The 24,550-nt window shown below is 32.8% G+C and overlaps 7 protein-coding genes across 10 annotated transcripts; 3 read left to right on the top strand and 4 right to left on the bottom strand.

The window, feature by feature from the left end:
• Nucleotides 1–218: 218 nt before the first annotated feature.
• Nucleotides 219–3,173, bottom strand: LOC124425680 (baculoviral IAP repeat-containing protein 3-like). Of its 2 annotated transcripts, none has more exons than XM_046966352.1 (3): nt 2,949–3,173; nt 775–1,678; nt 219–665 (listed from the first exon to the last, which is right to left on the bottom strand). In XM_046966352.1, exons 2-3 carry the CDS (start codon nt 1,630–1,632, stop codon nt 336–338), a joined length of 1,188 nt encoding a protein of 395 aa, XP_046822308.1. In that variant the 5' UTR covers nt 1,633–1,678; nt 2,949–3,173; the 3' UTR covers nt 219–335. The 2 variants fall into 2 exon arrangements, with proteins under 2 accessions (XP_046822308.1, XP_046822309.1); XM_046966353.1 differs by lacking the exon at nt 2,949–3,173 and adding an exon at nt 2,191–2,388.
• Nucleotides 3,174–5,253: 2,080 nt separating this feature from the next.
• LOC124425607 (protein lethal(2)essential for life-like) lies at nt 5,254–7,484 on the top strand. Its single transcript, XM_046966160.1, has 2 exons — nt 5,254–6,850; nt 7,421–7,484. Exons 1-2 carry the CDS (start codon nt 6,174–6,176, stop codon nt 7,482–7,484), a joined length of 741 nt encoding a protein of 246 aa, XP_046822116.1. The 5' UTR covers nt 5,254–6,173.
• LOC124425342 (ralBP1-associated Eps domain-containing protein 1) lies at nt 7,454–11,696 on the top strand. The gene is made up of 5 exons (XM_046965572.1): nt 7,454–7,733; nt 8,078–9,356; nt 9,449–9,513; nt 9,809–10,016; nt 10,108–11,696. Exons 1-5 carry the CDS (start codon nt 7,485–7,487, stop codon nt 10,290–10,292), a joined length of 1,986 nt encoding a protein of 661 aa, XP_046821528.1. The 5' UTR covers nt 7,454–7,484; the 3' UTR covers nt 10,293–11,696.
• A 482-nt stretch (nt 11,697–12,178) lies between these two features.
• LOC124425343 (glyceraldehyde-3-phosphate dehydrogenase 2-like) lies at nt 12,179–15,546 on the bottom strand. The gene is made up of 5 exons (XM_046965573.1): nt 15,411–15,546; nt 13,926–14,022; nt 13,617–13,856; nt 13,257–13,511; nt 12,179–13,162 (listed from the first exon to the last, which is right to left on the bottom strand). Exons 2-5 carry the CDS (start codon nt 14,001–14,003, stop codon nt 12,734–12,736), a joined length of 1,002 nt encoding a protein of 333 aa, XP_046821529.1. The 5' UTR covers nt 14,004–14,022; nt 15,411–15,546; the 3' UTR covers nt 12,179–12,733.
• Nucleotides 15,547–15,702: 156 nt separating this feature from the next.
• Nucleotides 15,703–17,596, bottom strand: LOC124425344 (glyceraldehyde-3-phosphate dehydrogenase 1-like). The gene is made up of 7 exons (XM_046965574.1): nt 17,480–17,596; nt 17,274–17,397; nt 16,997–17,112; nt 16,539–16,796; nt 16,284–16,444; nt 16,006–16,200; nt 15,703–15,901 (listed from the first exon to the last, which is right to left on the bottom strand). The coding sequence occupies exons 1-7, from the start codon at nt 17,555–17,557 to the stop codon at nt 15,787–15,789; spliced, it is 1,047 nt and encodes a 348-aa protein (XP_046821530.1). The 5' UTR covers nt 17,558–17,596; the 3' UTR covers nt 15,703–15,786.
• Nucleotides 17,597–18,337: 741 nt separating this feature from the next.
• On the top strand, nt 18,338–21,887 carry LOC124425359. The gene is made up of 7 exons (XM_046965612.1): nt 18,338–18,537; nt 18,645–18,847; nt 18,933–19,125; nt 19,202–19,296; nt 19,390–19,495; nt 19,644–19,774; nt 19,854–21,887. The coding sequence occupies exons 1-7, from the start codon at nt 18,462–18,464 to the stop codon at nt 20,253–20,255; spliced, it is 1,206 nt and encodes a 401-aa protein (XP_046821568.1). The 5' UTR covers nt 18,338–18,461; the 3' UTR covers nt 20,256–21,887.
• On the bottom strand, nt 21,527–24,485 carry LOC124425358 (probable hydroxyacid-oxoacid transhydrogenase, mitochondrial). Of its 3 annotated transcripts, XM_046965610.1 has the most exons (9): nt 24,114–24,131; nt 23,887–23,998; nt 23,581–23,717; nt 23,231–23,494; nt 22,918–23,150; nt 22,610–22,843; nt 22,367–22,529; nt 21,961–22,242; nt 21,527–21,703 (listed from the first exon to the last, which is right to left on the bottom strand). In XM_046965610.1, exons 4-9 carry the CDS (start codon nt 23,492–23,494, stop codon nt 21,620–21,622), a joined length of 1,260 nt encoding a protein of 419 aa, XP_046821566.1. In that variant the 5' UTR covers nt 23,581–23,717; nt 23,887–23,998; nt 24,114–24,131; the 3' UTR covers nt 21,527–21,619. The 3 variants fall into 3 exon arrangements, with proteins under 3 accessions (XP_046821566.1, XP_046821564.1, XP_046821565.1); XM_046965608.1 differs by lacking the exon at nt 23,581–23,717 and having other exon boundaries at nt 24,114–24,485; XM_046965609.1 differs by lacking the exon at nt 23,581–23,717 and having other exon boundaries at nt 23,967–23,998; nt 24,114–24,484.
• Between the last annotated feature and the right edge of the window lie 65 nt (nt 24,486–24,550).

The raw sequence follows: 24,550 nt of genomic DNA, 5'->3' as shown, positions 1-24,550 counted from the left end.
TTACCGGCTTTAGGTTAAAGATTTTAAAATGACGTAGAGGTATATCATCGATCCCAAATACGTTAATATATGCTCTATCAAGTGCGTATAATTTTCTAAAAACTCCTGCTATTTTTATCCAATCCAAATAAAGTTCGTCATTCGTATTAAAATTTTATTTACAGAAAATATGAAATACATTTTTAATATTTTATAAGAAAATAAAAGAATACACATTATTTTTCTTTTATATAAAACTTTAATATAATATAGATATGAACAATTAGAAATACTCTTGTATATGAGTTCTTCTATCTGATTAATAGTTATTGTATAATGTATATTAATAATACTTTTTAAGATAAGATTGCTATTACTACTAAATCTATTGGTTTTCGACAAATAGGACATTGCGATAAAAGAGATGCGCAATTAAGGCATGAAATCATATGTTTGCAAGGTAAAAATACTATACTCATTTCTGCATTGTAACAGATTTTGCATAATCTTCCATCTTTCTCATATTTCTTTTCTGTCATAGAGTTGGATGAATTAGAACTCGAGCTTTTTATATCATTGTTTTCGGACTTGGGATTATTCTCAAGTTCCTCTGATTTAGATACTTCCTTTAGTGGTTTTTTTTCAATCTTCTCGATGAAAGGGAGCAGTTTAATATTTAAAGTTACCTATGTAAAATATAAATTTTGTCAAAATAAACATATATAATGTACCTACATGTGTACATATAAAAGCAAACAAGATAGTAGCAAACAAAAGAGACAAAAATTGAATTACCTCATTGGATGATGCTGATGCTGATGCTGATGCTGATGCTGATGCTGATGATGATGATGATGACGACGATGATGATGTTACATATTGTCCCGTCGCTGCATTCACATAATCTTTTCCTTTAGCCATTAAAAGATAATAACATTTTGAAAACCACTTGGCGTGTTGCTCCCATGGATCATCCTCCGGTTTCCAATCTTTTAATCCACCTCCACAGTGGAAGCACACTGTTTGGTCTTCTTTTCCGGTATAAAAAAATCCAGCTTCTGCCAATTGGTTCTTGTCTGGTGACAAAGATTTTGGCCACGTATCAAAGCTCCTTATTCTAGATTCTATGCTGGCATATTTTGAATATACTGGTGATCTTGGCCTTTCAATTCCTAAAGAACTTAACTTATTTTTTTCTTTATCGAACTTTGATTGACTTTCTAGATTATATATTCCACAAACATCTTGGCTACGAGGGCTTGGTAAATTTACCAAAGCAGGATCAGTACCGATAGGTACGTTACCGCATGGAATATTTCTTACAAAGCGACAACTTGGTGAAGAACGTTCATGATCAACCATAGGAATATCTCCTTGTTCCCAATTATATAATTCTATCTGACATTCGAAACAATGTACTCGATCACTTACACCCACGTAATAAAAGCCTGCCGCTGCCAGAGTTCTAGGATTTACAAATAAAACGGGCCACTTTTTAAAGCTTTTTAATCTGGCAGATTCAAACCTATAATCTAAATTATTAACTTCATGAATTGTTTCTATGAAACGTGGTGATGGTGGTGGTAAATTTCCTGGTTTCTTAAAGTGTTCTAAACAGTTTGAATAACTATTTTGTTGGATGATATCTGTCATTCTTGTAATTGATTTTGTTTTTGTTGTAATTCAAGTACTGTTAAATCTATAAAGAAAAGAAAAAAAAATCGATAAATAAATAAAACATTTCTATAAACGTTAAATATAAATGATAATATAAAGCAAACGTCAACATTCTAAAGAAAATAAACTTGTTTGGTTACGTAAGATATATTTTCTTTACTAAATCTATATTAAAGTATAAAATCTACGATAGATGAACTATTGCCGGATCTACATACGAATGTATTTTAATAACAGATTATCATTTTCTCGAAAGATAAAAAATATCGTATTTAGGGTGATATGAAGCAATAGTCGGATAACAAAGTCGATAAAATTAATCTTATTCGATAAAAAAAAAATCTAAGAAATTAAGGTGTGCCTTCTTTGACAAGGTAATATACATAGATTATTTGTCGTATCGAATCGGTGGTGAAATATTAAAAAAAAAAATATCCCTTTTCATTATCATCTATCAATATAAGTATATATTCAAAACAATCTATCAATTTGTATTGCACATCAATTCGGGAAAATAGAATGCAATCGCAATACCTTCCATTTATCCAGTCTTAAATTCTTAACGCAAACGATTTTAATATATTGCAAACAAAGCAATTCATTCTCATTCTCATGATCATGATGTCACTTGGATTCCTTTCAATTATTTTATACTACACATAGATTATTACACCGAAACTTCAAAGAATTGGAAAACAAATAATATATATATATACACGTGCGTGTCATCGAGTTCCAGGAGAATACTATGTAAAGCCGATTTATCTGGATGTCGTACATTATTTTATATATATATATATATATATATATATATATATATATATATATATATATATATATACATAGAGAGAGAGAGAGAGAGAGATGAATGTAATGTACAGTGACATCTCATATTCGTGTAGTCGAGTAAGAGAACTATATATAGATTATACAAACAGAAATCAAGAGGAAGTGTGTAACCTTCGTACAACGAATTAAGTGAAAAAAACATTATGAATCTTCTACTTTTTTTAATCTTTATCTGACAATTCTGAAAAAAGATACTTATGGATAAAAGAAATATAAATAAAAAGAAAAAAAAAAAAAGAAAATAAAAAGATAAAAAGATAAAGAGAAAAAGAATTTAGAAAAGCCTCGTGATAAAATATATCAAACGTAAAAAAAATCATAATCTCGGTGGTATCTTAGATAAAGTGCTTTAAGTACGGTATTTATTATCATTAATCTCTCGGAACAAAAAGTTTCATCAAACGGAAAAAGATAAAATAAAATAATCATATTATTCAACTCACCTGAATTATAACCAAGATGAAACAGTAATAATATATGAATTTTTTACAAGCAAATTGTTTACGTTTAATGAAAGTCGATTTTACAGAGGGCTCTGTAAATTTATTCTTTGAACGGAATCAGTATTACCACCTCAAATTTTTGAATGTTTATAAGAGGTGAATTCAGTAAATATTTAGATTAATTCCTGAAGATATATATTGGTCGTCTTCCATTAATAATTATATATATATATATATATTATATATATATATATATATATATTATATATATATATATATTATATATATATATATAAAATCTGTAAAAATAATACGATTGTATTTTAAGTACGTTTCTCTTAGGATTTTTATCGTTTCATTTGTACCTCAATGATTATAAAAATCGACATGTACTTTCTAGTGATTTTTTTTGTTTATATATCTCTGAAAATATTTATCCCTCCAATAAATAATTCACAATATACTAATAACTTTTTACAATAGATAGAAAATGCATGAATAACAGATGTGTCGATTATTTGTTTCCTAATCTATGTTATATGATTTACAGAAATAAGCAAAACTGAATAGAACAAATTGTCTGTCTTTATAGCACAGTTTATGTTTACACTTGACAGTTGGTGTGAAAATAAGCGACAGACGTCGAAATCCGTGAAAACGACGAAAATTGTGATTTTCATAATTTTTAACCATTTCCATCTTATAAAAACGTTAATCGACTTTAATGATATTTTAAGCACGCATGTAATAGAAATAAAATCTCAAAATGTCTTCCGTTTTCATCAATTTTATCAATTTTATCACCAGATAAAAAAGTTGTGAAAAGTGGTTTTACTTTTTTTTTCGTGATTCCGATTGTATTAAATCTTAAAAACATTATTCTATAGTAAAAAAAATCTCGTTACGGTCTTTATAATATAAATCTAATGAAAAAGAAAAAGACAAAGATGACTATTGAAAAGTACAAATGAAACATTGTATAAATTACTTATTCTAGAAATGCTTAAGAATACTATTATTTGATATTTACCATTAAACAAAGAACTTGGACGAAGTTACACACGCGTCTACTATCGAAAATGTATTATATCTTCAAGATTGCAAACTGTTTTAAAGTCTTACTTATCAATGGGATGAAATAAAATGTATAATAGAGATAAAGCACTTTTATCATATAATCAATAAATAAACCTAAAAACATATATAAAATATTTTGAACGACTTTCTCAAATTCTATCAAATTTCACTTGCAAAATTAATTAAATGACCTTTTACAATTTGAATTTTTTCATTTGCATATATGCTCTTTAAAAAAACCCATTGGCATAGCGATTATAACTAAGCTATTTAAAGATATGCAAAGTGTCCGTTTGAGACCATAGAAAAAGTATTGATTGAGTTGATGTTTATTTATTTTTTTACGTTTTTTATTAAACGTGTTTTTGTTTTTGTTGAACGTCATTAAAACGTTGAAATTATCGTTGCCATATTGCTATCGGCCTCATAATAATCGTTATCTATTTATCACTCTATTGATTCAATAGCATTGTCCACGTTGCATCTTTAGAAATACCAGAATGATCATATTGAAGTAATTTGTAATTAGTAAAAATAGATATTATTGTACGTGTTATCTCTATTCTAAGGAACCATTATTATCGATAAGTGATACGAACTGTGCATTGTGCCTGCGTTATTTTTATACTATTATATGTACTGCTGGTAAGGTAGAAGAAAATTTGGATAAAGATTCGATAATTTAATTATCGAAATAAATATAATTCATAAGATGTAAATATATTATCTCGATTGATATTTGAAATGGTTAATTAAAAATTTTATATTAAATTATGAAAGAAATTTAAATATTGGCATATATGATTTAATTCGGCGAGTGATATAATTCGCGATCAATGAAAATGTAAACTTATTGTTGACGTACACATATTGTACGTTATCGAAAAAACTCAATGTTGACATATTCAGAAATTAATTAATCCTTTTCTTCCACGCGTTTTCTTACGTCTCTTCCCACGAAATAAATCAACCGTTGAAATGATCTTTCCGATCTAAATATAACTAAAGTAATGGACAACGTCATCAAATCAGACTTGCAGTCTTCCAAGTTTCTATCTTGAATTATAAAAGAAGTATAGAAAACTGACAAATAATTGACATCGTTATGCTTTTTAAAATATAATCTATAAGTTTTATACTCGTTCGTATATATATAGAATAATTGAGAAATAAAGTTTTATATTCTTTCGTTATATATAATATAAATTAAAAGGATATTTCCTTTTCCTTTTCTTCTTATTATCGCATCTCGAGTGTCGTTAGTTTCTTTCTATTTCAGCGAACTTTGGCTTTTGGCGAACAGTTCCTAATGTAAAAGTGCCTTCTCGGCACATCGACCTGCATCGAAAAATACGCTTACGTTGGTATACGAGTTTGCTGCCAACACGAAGAACGAACTTATATACGTGCACGCATAGAAGCATCGAGTAAGATCGATTTTGTCGAGTAGGACGAGAATAGAATGGTCGCGCATTTGATAGCAACGCATACTATACCATAGAACACGAAACCTTTACCATTTTCGTACTCCCTATGCTTAACTCATTTCATCCGAGTGCAAACAAATCCAACAAATGACAAAATCTTTTTTATTTACTTTTATCGTTGCCAATGTAAAAAGAGGACAATATTTTTGGAAGGAAACATAACTCTCGAAACGAATATCGATTTATATCGATACATAATTCTTACGCTGCGAGATTTAAGATTTACGTAGATTACGAAAACAAGAAGGGAAACATGATACTGTCTCCATTAGAATTTCTCTTTATTTCTATTTATTCGTACGAGAATTTTCCAAGATTTTTATTTGCGATAAGATTTACGGCTATACTTCTACAGTACGACGAAAAATAATAGCATGAATCTTCTCGAAAATGCGCGGCGCATCATTTAAGAATATATATTCCTTTGGCAGACTCCGTCCGTCTCGTTTCCTTCCCCCCGTCGATAGGTTTCGACCAATTCGACGTTGGTATACAAATACTTTGCCGGCCGGCTCGCCGTATAAATGAAGTGGAAAGAACGGTGCGGCAGGCAGTTACTAGCGGTCGCTCGAAAGAAATAAAGAAAGTGACCCACAGAAAAAAGACTTTGTTTAAAAGCTAAGAATCAAATTTGGTGCATCTTTGAAAAAGCAAATATACGATGTCTCTGGTACCATTAATTTTCTCCGATTGGTGGGAGGATTTGGATCGTCCTCATCGTCTCTTCGATCAAAATTTTGGACTCGGACTTTATCCCGAACAGCTAATTAGTCCAATTCCCTTGGAACAATTATATCTAATGCCAAGTCGAGATAGGAAACTAAGAAATCCTTTATTATATTATAGACCATGGGGTGAATTGTTGCGTAAAAATGAGAAGGACGGTACGTCGACGGTAAAGGCTGACAAAGATAAGTTCCAAGTGATTTTGGACGTACAACAGTTCAAACCCGAAGAAATAAACACTAAGATCGTCGACAAATGCGTCGTCGTCGAAGCCAAGCACGATGAGAAACAGGACGAACACGGTTGGATTTCGAGACAATTTACTAGGAAATATTTGATCCCTGAGCAATGCGACATAGATCAAGTATCCTGTAGTTTATCGTCCGACGGTATCCTGAGTATCTCCGCACCGAGAAAGAATAAGATGTTAAAAGAGCAGACCGAACGTTCGATAAAGATTGAACAAACTGGAAAGCCGGTTCTTCGAGAGAAAGAAACAGAAAAGAAAAAAGAGAAGGAAGAGATAAAGAAGGAAGAGATGAAGAAGGAAGAGCCAAAGAAGGAAGAGCCAAAGAAGGAAGAGCCAAAGAAAGAAGAGCCAAAGAAAGAAGAGCTAAAGAAGGAAGAACAAAAGAAGGAGGAAAAGAAATAAAAATTCAATTTGTTTTCAATTCTTCCTTCTTTCGTTTCTTTTTTTTCAATTTTTTTTTTTTTTTTTTTTTTCTTTTTTTTTTTTTTTTTTTAACACATTCATCATTATATTAATGTTTCTCATCTATCATTACTTTAAAATGTTTCTTTTTTCATAATCTTTCTATTTGTAAATGATAGTAATACTAAATAAACAAACTTTATTAACTTCGTTGCACAGTTCCTTTGGCTTTTTTCAATATCCTCCTCCTTGATAGATATTCGTATCATAAAAATAATCGAATACTTTTTCAAGCAGAGTACACCATTCAAAGGTGTATCCACTATTGATTCTTAAAATTCCCTATGACAATGCACTACGTTCTAATTATATTTTTGTACAGGTAAAATTTCTGCTCTTATTAAAATCTATTTAATAAAAAGAAATTCTTCGGGATAATTTTTTTTTTCACGGCACGCGTTACAAGATAATCGTATCGTTGATCATTACTATTGGCAAAGAAATATAGAACTTTTATTATTGTTGTCCAGCGTCATCTTGACACTTTCGACGGTACTGCCACCTAGCCAAGTTCATTTCCCCGGAACTAACTGAATGGCTTCAAAAAACAGGAGGAGTTTCCAGCCCCTGGTGAGAAGCAAGGAAGGAGTTTTGCGTTACGCTGCCAAGATGGATTGGGATTCGATTACGATGGTGAACCTTCATCTGACAGCAACCGAGCATCGCTATTATGGCGATATTTTTATATATTGCTGTGAAAACGCTGACAGCGACAGCGTATCGGTCGTTAAAGTTGCCGAGCTTTTATGCTCTGCGAATTTGCCGCGAGACGTCACGGTGAAGGTGAGCCTTTTATTTTATTTACTTTTCAAATTTCATTTTTCTTATCTCAAGGCAAAATATTAAATGATTCTTTAATTTTTCTAACATTTCAATACATCTTTTTCGTACTATAAGTACAGAAGGTTAGGTCTATCCGTGCTTGATAGTCCAAAATTATATATTCATGATTCATTAATTATGGACTCCAACTGTTTCACACATATATATATATATACATATATATATATATATATATATATATATATATATATATATATACACATAAACATATATATACCTACAAGCTTCTGATGCAGTTAACTGTTTCGACAAATTTGTCATTTTGTTTTTCTCATTTTATTCAGATACTAGACATCTGCGTTGGGATCAAAGGCACAACTCATATAGGTAAAAAGCAGTTTTATGCGGTCCTTAAACTGGTGGCAGCCCATCAAGCAGGACTGGATGTCTGTAGAGATATGGTAACAGCTGCTTTAGATATTATAACTCTACCAAGATTTACATGGCCAACTTCTGGAGACGAGGATGGTAGAAGAAGTACGGATTCTACGAGAGGTATAAAAAGTAGATGTCATGTACCTGAAAGTACTACGGAAAGTGAAAGCGAAGCAGAATCTCCTAGAGAAACCGGCGGAAGTACGGATTCTCCAACACCGACCAATAGCGTTATTCAAGAACGAAACGATGGAATGTTGGGTGGCGATACAATATTGGATACTGTTTCTGGCGGCTGGCAAGGTCTTCTTATGTCCGAAGAGCAGAGACAATTGTTAGGTACAGAAGAGGAGAGCTCGGAACGTCACAGCAGCGACGAAGGTGAAGGAGAAGGAGATTGTTCGGGCTTTCCTCCGGAAGAGGTGTGGATTATCAGCGACGAGCAGCGTGACTATTACGCTGCTCAATTTGCGCAACTGCAGTCTGATCCAGAAGGACTCCTAGCCGGACCGGTAGCTCGAACATTTTTCGAAAAGTCTAGACTTCCTGTAGCAGAACTGAGACGTATTTGGCAGCTAGCGGATGTTACCAGAGATGGAGCCTTGAGTTTACAAGAATTTTATGTAGCTATGCATCTAGTTGTCCTCAGAAGAAATCATGTACCACTTCCCGATGTTTTACCTCCGTCCTTGTCAATTCCATTAGTTATGCAAACTACAAATGCACCGCCGCCAGTTTCATCGACGACAAAGTGCCAAAGCAGTCCGCCTAATTCAGTAAATATGAGAGATAAGAACAAGGAATGGACAAAATTCGTTGACTCGCCGACCGGCACAACTACCTCTCTCACGAGTCCTGGGTTACAGTTAGTTAATTTTGATTTTCAAAAATCTGCCGTCGAGCGAGATCCAAAAATTTTACATCCGGTAGCTCTTCGTTTAACGCCAGAGGCAGCTATTCTGGCTTCTGGGGCCAATGGTAGCAATAGCAGTTGTACCACGTTAGGTGAAGACGATTTGCAACATTCTCCTGCATCTTTGGTACAGCGACCGCTTGTTGTTAAAAAACCACCACAATCGGCCGAAGATGCTATCATAGTAACTCCAAAGAAGGAACCACCACCTCCGCCACCTCCTAGGCCTTATAGAACACACGCACGAAGTTCTAGTCTTGATCTTAATAAATTAGGTACATGTTGCTACCGGTATACTGCGATACTTTTCATTCGCAGCTGAGAAAGCAAATCTATCACTGCTCAAAATGTGTGCACGTTCTTGTAGGGAAAAACGGTCAAAGTTTTCTCGGAGCACCTCCGCTCGTACCGCCAAGAATTTCACCAGGAATCGTAAGTTACTCCATCTATTAAATTATATGTCTTCGTTTGTGATTACATTAATCAGTCGTTTATAATAGTTTGCTTTGTTATTTCGATATATGTTAATCGATCTTATTTTCAATATATATATGTGTATATATATATATATATATACACACACACACACACACATATATATATATGAACATCTTTAAGTTCTACAATTTTATTTTACATTTATCAACATTACTTTAACGCGGACGACCTGGTAAGCAAATTAGGAACGTAATTTTTTAAGAAAATTTATCGTTCGTATCTGCCGCAGACTTCACCTCGAAAATTGGTTGGCCAAAGAAGCGAAGGGGAGGGACAAAGGACGCTAAGCGAAAGTCAAGGTTTTGTAGCTGATTTTTCGCATTTTTCTCCAAAGAATGAATTACCTGAAAATCCCTCGTTGGAGAATAGTATTCCGCAGTCTCAACAATTTACGGGTGTCTGTGGTGCATTTCATATTTATAGGAAACCCAGTCCAAGTAAGAGATAGATATTTTAATGGAAATAATAGTTTTATTAGAATTAATAGTAGAGTAAAAATATATTCAATGATATTATTAATTATATTAGAACGAGAACTTGGAGAAGAAGATTCTGCGAAAGATGATCCTGAAGATGGTAAGAAATTAACTTTGCAAGAATTGCGAGAAAAGAATGCAGAACTTCGACTAGTTTGTGAAGAATTGACGCGTGAATTAGCCAGCGCTCTTCAAGAACGTATAAATCTTCGTGCGAAACTCATGCTTTTGGTCTGATCCTTCCATCTCGTCCTTCTTTCTCGTACATACATTCGAAGTACCGTTTTCCATTCTTCAATGTAAACTCATGTATTTAATATGTCGTACCTAGTCTAGAATTGATCTTCTTTCGACGGTATAATTATATGTATATCTGTCAAAGTCAATTGTGCGAATGAAAGATAAAGGCTCGAACAAAAATCATGTTGCGGTAGTTCCGCTTTTTCTACAATAATTGGAGTTACTATTTCCTGTCGTTGCAGGATCCTACAGTGCAAAGAGATATATATATATATATATATATACATATACACATACATACATACACATATATATACATTTTTATAATGTTTACGCATCGATAACTAAGACGTCAAGTTCTTGATTATATTTAGGTGGGCGTCTCTTTTTTTTTTTTTTTTTTTTTTTTTTTCAATGGAATCCTATGAAAACTATTCCTTCTTTGTACCGTGGATGTAAAAGCTATTTATTGGCTTTGTTATTACATCCACTAAAGTTTTAGTGTTGCAAATCGTCAGTCATTTTTATTTGAAAATATCTGTCGATCCCCAAAATTATCAAATGATCTTTGTATATTGACGGATATCTCCAAACAAGAAATTATTTATTAAAAGACGATGTAATAGTCTTAGCTTTACATTTATTGTACACTGCAAAACTAGATATTCATTAAAAAAGACGTATGATAAACGCGTACAAGCGTAGTCATTGTCTTCGCATAGAAACTTGTCTGCGTCCAACAAATCGTTTTCTATCTTTATTTAAATTTACGGTAATAGACTGAAATGGTAGACACGTCAAATGGTAAAACCTCTAATGATAAACTTAAATTTGAGAATGCGCAGGGGACCTTATGCGAAGAGTATTAACGATCACGTTTGTACATTTTTAACAACAAAGTCAACTTGTATTTTCGTATCGCTGTACAATCAAATTTTTCACTGCATGAGGTATAGCTTAGTATTGATATACTAAGAAAAGTCTTACTAAATCGTGTTTTACTTCGTGATAGCTATTGTATTATATAAGTATTTTAGGCATTAGACAGAATTAGACAAAGAGGAGAGAGAGAGAGAGAGAGAGAGAGAGAGTGAGAGAGAGAAAAACTTTAACGAAAAGAGAATCTGCAGGAACAGAATAATTAAAGAAATGATCCGATCGCAAAACAAAACACAATGCCCGTGATCGGATTATACAGAGTATATTAATTTTTCTATTCATTCTTTAAAAGTCGTCTATTACGAGAATGGAAATTAAATGGCGAAATAAAATAATCGATTTTATTGTTGTTAATACGAGGAAAACAAAAAAGAAATTAATTATAATGTTCTCTATCCACCTTGTACAATTCTTTATGAAGTTACAAGAAATGTTATTATCTTTGTGCCATATAATGCAATATTTTACTATCCTACAAATCCAAGCGAGATATTTTCCTTGATCTTCATGATATTATTGTACAGTTAAATCGTTTATTGCATTTTATGTTGTTTGCTTCACTCTAGTCGATATTAAAGCTTATATATTAACAAATTTCTGTAAAAGATCACACCACTATGTTCTCACCAAATTTGATTGCTAAATTGAAAATAAATTTCTCTGTAAATATAATTATAAAATAAATTTCTTACCGATAGATGTGGTGTTTGCAAAAGCAATCGAGTAAGTATAAGACGTATGTCTTCAGACGCTACATTTAATTGGTTAGACAATCATATGAAAACTCGATAAATGTTTATTTATAGATAAAGTCAAGTTCAATTCAACTAAAAATTATTTATGTTAAATTGATTATTGCAAGTTTTAACCATGCTTTATAAATAATCTGTCGAAATAATGTTCGAAGCTAAAGAAAGGTCAGCAGAAAGAATAAACGAAACGTGTTTCACTTTCGTAACAATCTTTTATTCGTTTCAATGCGAGAATGAAAAATAATTATTAATGACTTCAAGAGGAAATCACGAACGATGTGATATATTCGATGATGCAAGATAAAATGGAGAGAAAAAAAAGGCAGAAGGAAGGAGTCGTGAAAAAGGATATGTTACGTGTGCTTTTATCATACCAATACGAGATACATTTCTCAGATAGGGTGATTTTATAATTGTTTACGAATAAAATACGCGGCTCCTTTTAATTTCTAAATAACGACAGGATAAACTTTAGAGCCAGCTCTATTTCTTTTTTTTTTTGTACTTTTATTCGCGACAAATGACCACCTAAAAACATCTCATCGTTCTACTGTTTCCTGTGCGACGAGACAAATCTTACGGGAAACCGACGAAATAACTCCTGTTGCTTCTGAAACTTCTCTGAAGAACTACTGTGACCGTTAATAACAATTACCGTATGAGTTTTTCATTAACAGCAGAGAAGCGATCGTACGAGAGAAACGACGCCAGTATTATATGTTTGGACAAAGGAAGCTCGAGGCGAGCTTAATTGTCCTTTGACTGCATGTACTTTATGAGATCGATCACACGGCTGGAATAACCGAACTCGTTGTCGTACCACGAAATCAGCTTGACAAAGTTATTGTTCAATGGAATACCGGCTTTGGCATCGAAGATGCTAGAGTGATTGTCGCCGATAAAGTCGGAGGAGACAACATCGTCCTCCGTGTAGCCAAGAATACCCTTGAGAGGGCCTTCTGCGGCTTCCTTAACCTTAGCCTTGATGTCATCGTACGTGGCTGGTTTGCCTAGTCGTACGGTCAAGTCAACGACAGAGACGTTATGTACCGGTACACGGAAGGCCATACCAGTGAGTTTCCCGTTCAAAGCTGGAATTACTTTACCAACTGCTTTGGCAGCACCTGTTGCGGCAGGGATGATGTTTTGCGCAGCACCACGTCCATCACGCCACAGCTGATAAAAAAGATACTCGTTAGAAGACGTACTTCTCCAAAAATGGAAACCTTTATATTTATATCAAAGAGAAGAAGAAGGAAGGTGTATATACCTTTCCAGAAGGTCCATCGACCGTTTTTTGGGTTGCCGTGATAGCGTGAACGGTAGTCATAAGACCTTCCACGATTTCAAAGTTGTCGTGAATAACTTTAGCAAGAGGAGCCAAGCAATTGGTCGTGCAAGAAGCGTTGGAGACGATTTTATTGCTTGGATCGTAAGCATCGAGATTGACACCAACGACGAACATCGGTGCATCGGCAGATGGTGCCGAGATAATAACTTTCTTGGCACCACCATCCAAGTGAGCCTGTTCAAACAACAACAAAAATAAAACGATAATAGAATTTAAATCGGATATAGTTTTAAAGGAAAAAAAAAAATATATATATATATATATATATATTGCACATACGGAGGCTTTTTCTATGGTGGTGAAAACTCCAGTCGATTCGACTACGTATTCGGCACCAGCCTTGGACCATGGAATGGCTTTTGGATCGCGTTCGCTGAAAACAGCGATCTTGTTGCCGTTAACAACGAGGCAACCATTCTCGGCCTTAACTTCACCTTTGAATTTTCCGTGAGTGGAGTCATACTTGAACATGTATACCATGTAATCCAGGCCAATGAAGGGGTCATTGATGGCGACAACCTATTAGTATTACCATTTTTTTGTTTCCATAAACATATACCTTCGATATTTTAATATTGTTTTACGTACCTGACCACCACGCTCAAGTGATGCTCTAAGAACGAGACGGCCGATACGACCAAATCCGTTGATACCGATTTTGCTCATGTTGTCTTCTTTGCTAATACTGGAAAATGAATGAGCAAACGATTCTCATTAATCGTACGACATCGTCGTATGTAATATTAAGAGAAGGGCAGTAACTACGTTAACTGCGCAAATTGAGGTTAATTTTTTGAAACATCTCATAAAGGATTTAAATGAGAAAATATCATCGATTAGTACTACATCATTCTTGTTGCGAATTCGTTCTGAAATTTTTTATAATCATGACTTTTCGATTAAATTAAATGATTACGTATTATTGTTAGAATATCAAGGAACGAAAAAATTATTTTAGAATGTGTGACCGATAATGTAAAAAGCAAAGATGAGAGTTGCAATAGGAGTTTAAGAAAAAAAATTATATCGAGAGAGATGAAATATCGGACGCTGCGCTTTGAAGGTTGAACAAGGTTAAAGAAAAGGGATCGAATTTCCGAGCGTGCCCTTGACGACCGATGAACGCGACCTTGTTTATGGATTAATCGGAAATAGCATCATTTCATCGAACCGATGCATCATTCATATTTACATAATAATATGCAATAGTGCAATCGCATTCTGGACTGACGTAATGTGTCAATAAGTCACGTTATTTACAGAGAATATGTCAAAAAGTATCTCGTATGTCAAATTTGTTGATTATTTTATTTCTCGAAAGAGCATTGCCGTAATATAAAAATTCTGATACATAACCTCCAAGATATTCTTTATCTCTTGCAAAAGTTTGTGCCGATTTATAGAAATATTGATTACCTCTTTATATACACACATATATAATACTTCGTTGAGATGAGACAGGACGCGCCTACGTTGACCAAGTTAAAATTTAATGTAGAAACGAAAGAATAATATCTATTTTTATGGAACGAAGAAAAAAGAATTTGACGAAAAAGACTACAGGCTAGCGTAAATATGTTGAATTAGAAACGGGATTACTACGGAACGTATTTTTATTCTACAAGATCTTACGCGTCAGGAACGAAACGTCGATCCTATTTCTCGTCGAATATTCGTCAATTTTTAATGAAATAATTTTTATCTGCTCATAATCGTCATTACTTCTTTTAACGTCATCTATCAAGTGACAAAATATGTACGTATGTGTCTACGTGTAAGCCGATACGTGTCGTACGTGCACGAGTTCACGGCATCATGCAAATACAAGGGGAATAAAAGAAGATGCGTATCAATGGATGAACCGTCTTCCGCCGTTCGCGTTTCTCTTCCATGAACGCGAGATCGGTCATGGTAGACAATGGACGCCGGCAAAATGAATTTTCCCATGAAAAAATAAATTATCGAATCACCGAAAAAGATATCGAGAAAAATGAGAATCGAACGTTTAGAAAATGCAATGCGACGCTTAAAACCAAGGGCCGTAGGATAATGGTAATTATTTAATTTACTCACCTTCAATGAAAAGACCCGTACACTACGGTTACCACAGAAGCAGTGTCATTTGAAGGGCAGAAAACGGTAATATAACCGATGTACATTCCTGGCGTGTGCGCCGTAAGTTCTTCTACCGGTTCGTCCAGCTTCGTTTATTTTCGGCCATTCTCGGATTCACGTGACATCTCAACTATCGACCTTCGATATAACCGCGAAGTTCAAACATGTGATCGAGAGAAATTTTCTTAAAAATTCTTTTTAATTCTTTTTCTTTTTTTTTTATCATTGAAATATGTATCATTTAAATACGTTGTAACAAGTATATACAATAAAATATAACGATACGAAAGACGTAAAACAATATATGCCTTTTTTGTATTATGCTTTTACACGATTATTCTTTATCTTCAGTGACACTTTCTATGGGTGAAATCTTGCCAGAATCAACATCGTACATATATACGATTAAATCAACGATACGATGTGCGTAACCGTATTCGTTGTCGTACCTAAAAAACACACACAAAAAAAAAAAAAAGAGAATTAATTAAGATATACCAATATCTACATCGAAGTACATATTATATAAGTGTTTTTAATAAAATTGACCAACCATGCGATAATTTTGATAAATGTACTCGTTTGAGGAATGCCGGCCTTTGCGTCGAAGACACAGGAGTAAATGGTGTGATTAAAATCGGAGGAAACACAATCGTCCTCCGTGTAGCCTAGCACGTCTTTCAATTCTCCTTCGGACTCCTTTCTCATCATTGCTTTTATTTCGTCATACGTTGTTGGCTTATTGATTCTAGAAAAAGATCTCGGATCTTTAAGGTCGAACAGAATTTATTCATGTAAATTTCTAAACGGATTGCATCGATGACAATTTACCTAAATGTCATATCACATAACGAGACATTAGATGTTGGTACTCTAAAAGCTATCGCCGATACTTTATCTTTGAGAGAGGGAATAATTTTTGCCAATGACTTGGCCGCTCCCGTAGATGTTGGTATGATATTTTGCAAAGCTCCTCTTCCATCTCTCCATAACTGAAGAGTCAAAGTAAAATAATAGTTATAGGTAATAAATGTAACGAATTATTTGTACTAAAGTTAAAAAGGATCTCTGTCTTTTACACAGCACCTTATTTATCGGCCCGTCTACCGTTTTCTGGGTAGCTGTTACAGCGTGCACACTGGATATCATTGCTTCGAGTACCTCGAAATTATCGTTCATAATTTTAATGATAGGAGCTGCACAATTCGTCGTGCAAGAAGCTGCCGATACTACGTTGCCCTTTTTTGGATCGTAACATTTATGATTAACTCCGTATACGTACATGGGTGCATCGATCGAAGGTGCTGTAATTATCACCTTTTTTGCGCCCCCATCGTTATGCAACTAATTAGAATTAGACAATATAATTATACAATTTATAATTATACAATACATTCTTCCGAATAAGAAATTATATAAAAACATGTAAACATTATATGTACCTATATCTCGGTAGTACTTGGTAGTACTTCGTAGTACTTCGTAGTACTTTTGATTGTGTATCGGTCATGACACAAAATAATTTTTTGTACGATTATACTTACGCTTGCCTTCTCCAAAGTTGTAAATACTCCTGTAGCTTCTATTACGTATGTTACATTGTTTTCCTTCCATCGAATTTTCGACGGATTTTTCTCCTGTGACGTGACAATTTTTTTATCTAAATTAAGGCAAACATATTTCTTCTATATATACATATATATATGTATGTATGTATGTATGTATATATATGTATGTAATTTATATATATATGTATGTATGTATAGTGTCTACATATATAGCTAGTAATTTAGCATCATTCAAATATATTACTATTCTAACCATCTATAATTATACATCCATTTTCGCATAATATAGTTTTAGGAAACGATCCATGAGTAGAGTCGTATTTAAAAAGATATATCATATAGTCGGTCGTAATATAGGGATCATTAATTAGGCTCACCTGTAAGTTTTCATATCTAAAATTATAATAAGCTTATGGGCGAGATCGAACGATTTAATTAACGATAAGATGTTGTGATTACTTCGACATTTTTCTCAAGACAGGCTCGAAAGCACATTCTTCCTATCCTTCCAAATCCATTTATCCCTACGACAGCCATAATTTTGTTGTTTGAACGAGGAGAAACAACGTATGTGTCTTCGACTACTTACAATTTTAATAATTTTCATAAATGTCGGAATAATTGATAAGTAAATAATACGAATTTATGTGCAATAAAAATAATTTCGATGAATCGATTTGTTGAACGAAAAACATTCATGAACAATTAATCGATTAGTAACGAAGAAATGAATTAAAATTAAAAATATTAATAATATCGATAAAATGTAATACGTTAATTATAATTATATTATTTTTATTAATTTTTACTTTTTTTTTTTGTCCTTCATATACTGTCTTCACGATTTCGACTGTTTTCAGAAGACGAATTTTCGAGATCGTCTGGTATTCGAGGAATGCATCCCATAAGTCTTGAACATAGTGTAGCTTTTCTGCACGTGTTCAAACACGTGTGCGTCTTTCGGCTAATTATAAATTGTTGAAAATGTAAAAGGAACGATCAAAGTTGTCGGTACACGTTATTTAGCTAAATTCGTACATACGCCTTTGTAAGACCTAAAAAACGATCTAACTAACGTAGTTATTATAGTTTATTTAAAAATAAATTTATTTGGATTTTAATCGTAACCAAAAGTTTTCGAAATAGATAAATTCTAATTCATTATTCATAGCTAATTCTAGTTAATAGCTCAAAGAAAATGTTTACGAATCACGAGAGATAGTTTTTATAAGTATTCTCTTCTCGATTCTACGAATCGAGAACGTTTGAATTTGTCCGAAGTTTGTCTTAAGGATTAAGAAGATTTCTCGTAGAGCTTAAGATTTAGTCTTCCCTCCGTCGTTGAACGATAAGGTTTTAATTCCTGTGCCATTAAATAATCAATCATTACAAGAGATCATGACATATAATATATCAATATTTTAAAAGTATATTTTCAAAAATGGAAGAAACTATCGCGCTAATTAAGTCATGTTTAATTTCCAAAAAAGGGGGTATACCAATTAGATCTTTAAATAGTAAGTATCGAAGTGTTCATTTAACACTAGAATACTTACTCAACTTGTACAAAATCGAAACTTTAACTACGTTTATATTAATTTTATATATACGTTTTTGCTTACAGATGAATTCGAGAAGATCGTTGGAGAACCAATTCCTTATACAAGATTAGGATTTTCTAGTTTGCGAAGTTTATTAAGCAAAGTAGACGGATTGAAGACTATTAAAAAATTAAATGGGGAAGAAACGTTAATTGTAAACGATCCCAAAATTAAACACATTGTTGATTTAATTAAGAAACAAAAGGAAGATTACAAGGCAACTAACGTAAGTTAATGAATCATTATGATAAAATAGATATTTAATCCCTTTTAATATTTATTGTACATTCGCTCTACGTGTATTTTTATAGTCAAAGTATTACAAACGATTTACAACGTATCCTTCAAGTTGCTATAATAACATTAATCATAATGATACAAATACGAGTAAAGACGAACAATATGAAGATAGAAACAAAGTTTGGTTCAGTGATAATATAAAATATTACAAACGGCGGAAAGAATTTAAAATTCAGAATTTAAATTTAAATTCTTCTAATTACGGTAATATATATTTTTACATTATAATTCGAATATCACTATAAAAGAAATTTGTAAATGCATTCCCTATATGTTACAGAGAGTACAAGAGATAACAAATGTTTGTCCTATGAAGTATATGACAGTGAAAACAACAATATTGTAGTCATCGAAAAATGTAATTCACAAATTGAGGTTCGTATCAATGGTTACTCTCTCTTTTTCTCTCTCTTCTATATATGATAAATGAAAATGAAATATTATCAAGGAACTATTTTGTTTTTTTAGAAAACTATTTACGAGCCTATTCTTCTCCGTCATCAGCTTATAGGAGACGATTTTTTTCTTCAATTGGTCATACGAAATCTTGGTCTACCAGTATGGCGCTACATAGGTAATTAATTCTTTCTCATTTGCTTGATCTTTTACAAAAGTATCCCTTATATTCGTAACAATTTATTAATGATATATGAAAGAAAACGTCAATCAAAGAATATTGCAAAGAAGAAATTAATTTTAAAGAATATGTCATTTTTTTATAGGAGATATGGCTCTCCGTTGCGGTTTATGCATATCGGGACAAACGATAAATGATTGTATCAAAAGATTAAAAGACGTGGAATGTATTTCCAATCAAATTATTATTATGTTGGGAGCTGTTGATATTTATAACGTAGGTAACCTTTTACAATACAATTTTGTAATAATAAGATGACAAATAAGTCGGATAACGTTGTTATTAAATTTATCAGGGTGCTTCTTTCGACGATTTAATCAAGAGTATGGAATATTTATTGAAAATATTAAGATATAAATTTGCCTTCTCGAATTCAGCAATAAAAATTTGCACGATTCCACCATTGGCAAACTTATCCTTGCATGGACACGTTAATAAGGCAAGAGCCCTTTATTCCTTCAACAATTGGATCCGCGGTTTAAATTACAAAGAACATAGCAATTTTGAAAGTTACATCGAGAAAAATTCTTATCGGATAATAGATTTTTTCGAGGGTTTCACGAATGAAACGTATACCACGCAATACGAATGGTTCCAATTAAATGCACGTATGGTATCTGGTTGTAAGCATCCTCACGTTCTTTGGAACAAACATGGACGAAAACGTGCGATGGGACTGTTAACCGACGAACTGTGAGCTTCTCTTCTCGTTATTTATTTATTTATTTATGTGTGTTTAAAATCGATGTCAATAGCAATTTGTCCTATATATATATATATATATAAGATCATCTGTCAAAGTTTCGACTGTCTCGACGTCCTTATCCTTGTAACGGGTCGCTTTTTAAGGATCATCAGACGCTCGAAACGTCAGTGATCGATACAATCGAACCACAAATGTGTTGTTTTGTATGTCAATTAATCTGTCTCCTTTCTCTCTCTCTCTCTCTTTATTTTTATTTTATATATTATCAATAGCTAATTATTATTATTATTATTATTATTGTTAGAATCGGATGTGAAAGTATTTATGAGTGAAAAATGATATATTGAGTGTTATAGATAAAAATGGCCATTTTCATTGGATTTATTGCATAATGCGGTTTGAAAATCTAAGACATCTTATAGATTAAATTAAAAATTAGCTTTGCTAATTTAAAAATTCATCATAAGTTCGAATAACGAACAATGTACCATAGGATAAATCAATTTTTTATCAACAAAGTTGATTTGCCAATGGCGTTAAGAAATTTAAAAAGTTTGCGACATTCTTATAAGACTGATACACTCATAAAAATGTACTAATTCTTTAAATTTTTTAATCCATTGACCCTCATGTATATTGTTCGTGAAGTATTCGTAAGAATTTTTTTATTCAATATTTAAATAATTATCGTTCAAATCGTGCATATTAATACCGATTTAGAATTTTTCAATTTTTTGGCACGTTCTCCGTCCACCGTTATTCGTTTCATGATAATAAAATATGTATATATAATTAAACATTTAAGTTTTTTAAAATCAAATTCTAATATTATTAATTATAAGTAAATGGTATATGTAAGGTATGAAACAATATGTTGCAGTTATGAATAGATTTATATATAAATAAGTTGTTTATGTATGTATGTATATTATAAAAGTAAACATTTTTCAAGAAAATATTTATTAATGGAACGAAGAAAATCAAGGCACTTTTTTCATTCCGTTTTATTATTAATAAGTAAGATTATCGTATTGAGGATATTTCTAATGTTTTTCCAATTTAAATATTTATAGTAATACTTTTAATTGTACTATTATAAATACTGTAAATATATTCAAGCTTACAGTGTCAATTATGTAATATCGTATCGATTGTACAACAGGCAGATAATTGGATTATAATAATAAGAATTAATTTTATAATTATATCCTATTTAATCGAATAAGAAACATATATGAAAAGGAACAATAATTGCCATCGTCTGCAAAAATGGTTTCTTTTTTATTCGTGACAATTTATTAACAATGTATAAAATTACGAAAATATGATGTACGATATTGAGAAGGCATCCGTGTTTAATAAATTGTGAATGAATTTTCGAACAATTTCGTTAGATCCTCTTCTGATTGTTCACGTGGCGCTAATTTTGTAATCCGATGCTATAAAAAAAAAAAAGAAAAAAAAAAAAAGAAAATGATTGTTTAGAGATTACGAATAAAGATTAAAAATTGTAAAGGATAACTTGTGATGTGAACGATGCAACGAATGTATTAATCTTCGAAATTGTTATATATGTTGCCACATAAGTATGGTGACCAATAAATCACTCATACTTTCAAAACATTTCCAAACTATCTATTTAATTTTCCTCATTGAATTTTAATAGATAAAAATAAACATTGAACGTGACTTTTACCTGAGGTAAAGTTCCTTGCACCAGAATAGGAATATCTTCTTTCTCGAAGCCAAGTTCTGTCAAACCATTTTCTACCTTCATTATATGCATATATTTTCTTACGGTATCAGCTAAAATCTTTCCAGCGTCCGCTCGTTTTGCTCCCTTAATGTCCGTTCCTAATAATTCTGCGGCCTCTAGGTGTCTTTCTGGACAAGCACTACCGGTGAATGAGAAAACAGCTGGCGCTGAGATAACAACGGAGAGACCGTGAGGTACGATAGGATGATCCTTGCTATATCCCTGATAATAAAATGATATATAATTTCGATGTGCCGTAATTTTATTTTGCGGAATTTCATTAATTAGTAAATTTTTCGCAGAATGAAATGATCACATGTTAAATAAGCAATACCTACGAGCTTACCTCGGGTTGAAAATTACGAACGTTACCGCTTATGGGATAAGAAAGACCATGACAAAGGTGGACACCAGCGTTTCCAAAACCAACACCAGCCATGGTACTGGCTAGATGCATATTGCTTCTAGCTTCGAGGTCGTCTTCTCTATATACTGCTCTCTCAAAATACCTATAATATAATATATACGATAAGAATATGGATAGGGGCGGGGGGGGGGGGTTTAAGAAAGAAAGATATTTAATACTTACTTGCGCATTACTCGCAGTGCATATCTTGCCCATACATCGCTAATAGGATTGCTACCTTGATAAGCTGGTCGCAGAATCGGATTGGAAGGACATGGTGTCCTTTCCGTGTATGGTATTGCTGTAAACGATTCCAAAGCATGACAAAGTACATCGAAGCCAGAATAAGCACAAACTCTTTGTGGTAAACTCAATGTATGCTTCGGATCGATAAGGCCCAAGGTAGGTCTCAGAGCTCTGTTTGAAGAAAAAGTACAACAAATATAATAATTAATCACCGAACAAATTCATTTATAATATTAGCTTCTTGCCTGTTTGCAATTCCAGTTTTGGCCTTAAGAGGTCGATAATCGAAGATAGAAACACCGGTAGTTTCTGAACCTGTACCCGTAGTCGTTGGTACAGCAATGAGCGCTTTCAAATTGACTAAAATTGGTTTTCCTTTTCCTATTGGTGCATTAACATAATCCAAGAAATCAGCATTGGGATCACTGCTATAAAGATTTGCAGCTTTGCACGTATCCATCACTGATCCACCTCCGACCTGTTATCAATGATTACAATATTTAAATATTTATTTTATCAACTTCTTTATAAGCACCACGATAAATGATGTATAATTACCGCAACAAAGGCATCGAACTTTCCACGTTTTGCGAATTCTATCGAATCCTGAAGACTCTCTTCCGTAGGTTCCACTCGTACCTTATCGTAAACTTCAAACTCAATTCCTTGCTTAGCTAAGCTATCGATCGCAGATTTCACTGGTTGAAGATTGATTAAATTTGGATCGGTCATTAAACAAATTTTCTTCGCACCTAAATTCTGGATATCGTGTCCCAATTCTTTTGTAACTCCGATGCCATAACGAACAGTCGAGCAAGCCATCTGAAACGAATATTTGAATGTTATCGAGAAAAAGAAAGAAGATCATACGATCAAACATTAATACTATATCATTAACACATGTTTACTTCGAACGTCAATGAAACAATCGGTATACACAAGGAGCATCGTTTGGCTCATGCCGATACTGTTATAGTGGGTCATCTGAATCGTAGATAACATCAAAGACTCTTCTTATCTCTCTCATTCTGTTTTCACGGATTGACTATACAAAACAAACGTTATTTAGAGACATTGGAAGGCTTTTTACTTGCACTTGAAACACTCGTTTCTTACTCCTACATGACATGATCGATCAACTATCCCGTAGCTATCAGCAAAGAAATTGATTCAATGAAACAAACAGATTACAATTGTAGACTCTTAAACTTTACCTCGAACGCATATTCTTTTAACGGAATCGAATTGGCTATAGTGCTACGGACTTTACTCTGTTCGATTATTGGCGTAATACCTCCTGGATTTCCATGGGCTGGACATCTGCATCTAATTACGTCAAAATAATAATTTTTTAATAATCACTTTATTTCGAATTCTTTTATTGAAATATATTTCGAATGATTAGTAAAAAGACTAATGCGACGCAAAAAAAATAACTTACGATTGAGACGAAATAACTTGGAGCAGCTCGACGACTCGCCTTCTGGGAAGCATTTTTCAAAATCACGGAAAAACTATAAGACTAACCCGTGAGATGAATTAATTCTTGGGGGGGGAGGGGGAAAGTAAATAAATAAATAAAAATAAAAATTAAAAAAAAAAAAAAAAAAACAACAGGAGAAATCACGGAAAAAGAGAAGGAGAAAAATTAGAATAACGGAGAATCACTTGGAACGTATTTCTCTTCGCTCAGACGACTTTACGACGACTGCTGTTCGACCTGCTTATTGCCTTCTCTGTTATTTGCCTATCATTTGTAATTCCAATAATCTAGCTTGCGTAAGACGCGTTCAGGGACGTGTCAATAATGTTGTTTTGTTAAAGATTATTCAGTTTTAGATAAATTGTCACGCTTCTACGTGTTTACATACTTTTAGA

Source organism: Vespa crabro, chromosome 7, assembly GCF_910589235.1.
Source record: "Vespa crabro chromosome 7, iyVesCrab1.2, whole genome shotgun sequence".
Lineage (NCBI taxonomy): Eukaryota > Metazoa > Arthropoda > Insecta > Hymenoptera > Vespidae > Vespa > Vespa crabro.
Note: the sequence above shows the minus strand (reverse complement) of the source record. Positions and strands in the feature narration are given on the sequence as shown.

Bases quoted from the DNA above. Each gene is read 5' to 3' on its own strand.
- LOC124425680 (XM_046966352.1), bottom strand. From the start codon at position 1,632: ATGACAGATATCATCCAACAAAATAGTTATTCAAACTGTTTAGAACAC. The intron at 666-774 runs GTAATTCAATTT...TATTTTACATAG, and splicing joins CATCAGCATCATCCAATGAG to GTAACTTTAAATATTAAACT.
- LOC124425607 (XM_046966160.1), top strand. From the start codon at position 6,174: ATGTCTCTGGTACCATTAATTTTCTCCGATTGGTGGGAGGATTTGGAT. The intron at 6,851-7,420 runs GCTAAAGAAGGA...ATTGTTGTCCAG, and splicing joins GAAGAGCCAAAGAAAGAAGA to CGTCATCTTGACACTTTCGA.
- LOC124425342 (XM_046965572.1), top strand. From the start codon at position 7,485: ATGGCTTCAAAAAACAGGAGGAGTTTCCAGCCCCTGGTGAGAAGCAAG. The intron at 9,357-9,448 runs GTACATGTTGCT...ACGTTCTTGTAG, and splicing joins TCTTGATCTTAATAAATTAG to GGAAAAACGGTCAAAGTTTT. The intron at 10,017-10,107 runs GTAAGAGATAGA...TAATTATATTAG, and splicing joins TTATAGGAAACCCAGTCCAA to AACGAGAACTTGGAGAAGAA.
- LOC124425343 (XM_046965573.1), bottom strand. From the start codon at position 14,003: ATGAGCAAAATCGGTATCAACGGATTTGGTCGTATCGGCCGTCTCGTT. The intron at 13,857-13,925 runs GTACGTAAAACA...TAATACTAATAG, and splicing joins CACTTGAGCGTGGTGGTCAG to GTTGTCGCCATCAATGACCC. The intron at 13,512-13,616 runs GTATGTGCAATA...TTGTTTGAACAG, and splicing joins CCACCATAGAAAAAGCCTCC to GCTCACTTGGATGGTGGTGC.
- LOC124425344 (XM_046965574.1), bottom strand. From the start codon at position 17,557: ATGGCTGTCGTAGGGATAAATGGATTTGGAAGGATAGGAAGAATGTGC. The intron at 16,797-16,996 runs GTAAGTATAATC...AATTCTAATTAG, and splicing joins CAACTTTGGAGAAGGCAAGC to TTGCATAACGATGGGGGCGC. The intron at 16,445-16,538 runs GTGCTGTGTAAA...TTGACTCTTCAG, and splicing joins TAGACGGGCCGATAAATAAG to TTATGGAGAGATGGAAGAGG.
- LOC124425359 (XM_046965612.1), top strand. From the start codon at position 18,462: ATGGAAGAAACTATCGCGCTAATTAAGTCATGTTTAATTTCCAAAAAA. The intron at 18,538-18,644 runs GTAAGTATCGAA...TTTTGCTTACAG, and splicing joins ACCAATTAGATCTTTAAATA to ATGAATTCGAGAAGATCGTT. The intron at 19,126-19,201 runs GTAATATATATT...TATATGTTACAG, and splicing joins TTTAAATTCTTCTAATTACG to AGAGTACAAGAGATAACAAA.
- LOC124425358 (XM_046965608.1), bottom strand. From the start codon at position 24,166: ATGCTTCCCAGAAGGCGAGTCGTCGAGCTGCTCCAAGTTATTTCGTCT. The intron at 23,495-23,886 runs GTAAAGTTTAAG...TATTCGTTTCAG, and splicing joins TAAAAGAATATGCGTTCGAG to ATGGCTTGCTCGACTGTTCG. The intron at 22,530-22,609 runs GTAAGTATTAAA...ATTATATTATAG, and splicing joins GCACTGCGAGTAATGCGCAA to GTATTTTGAGAGAGCAGTAT.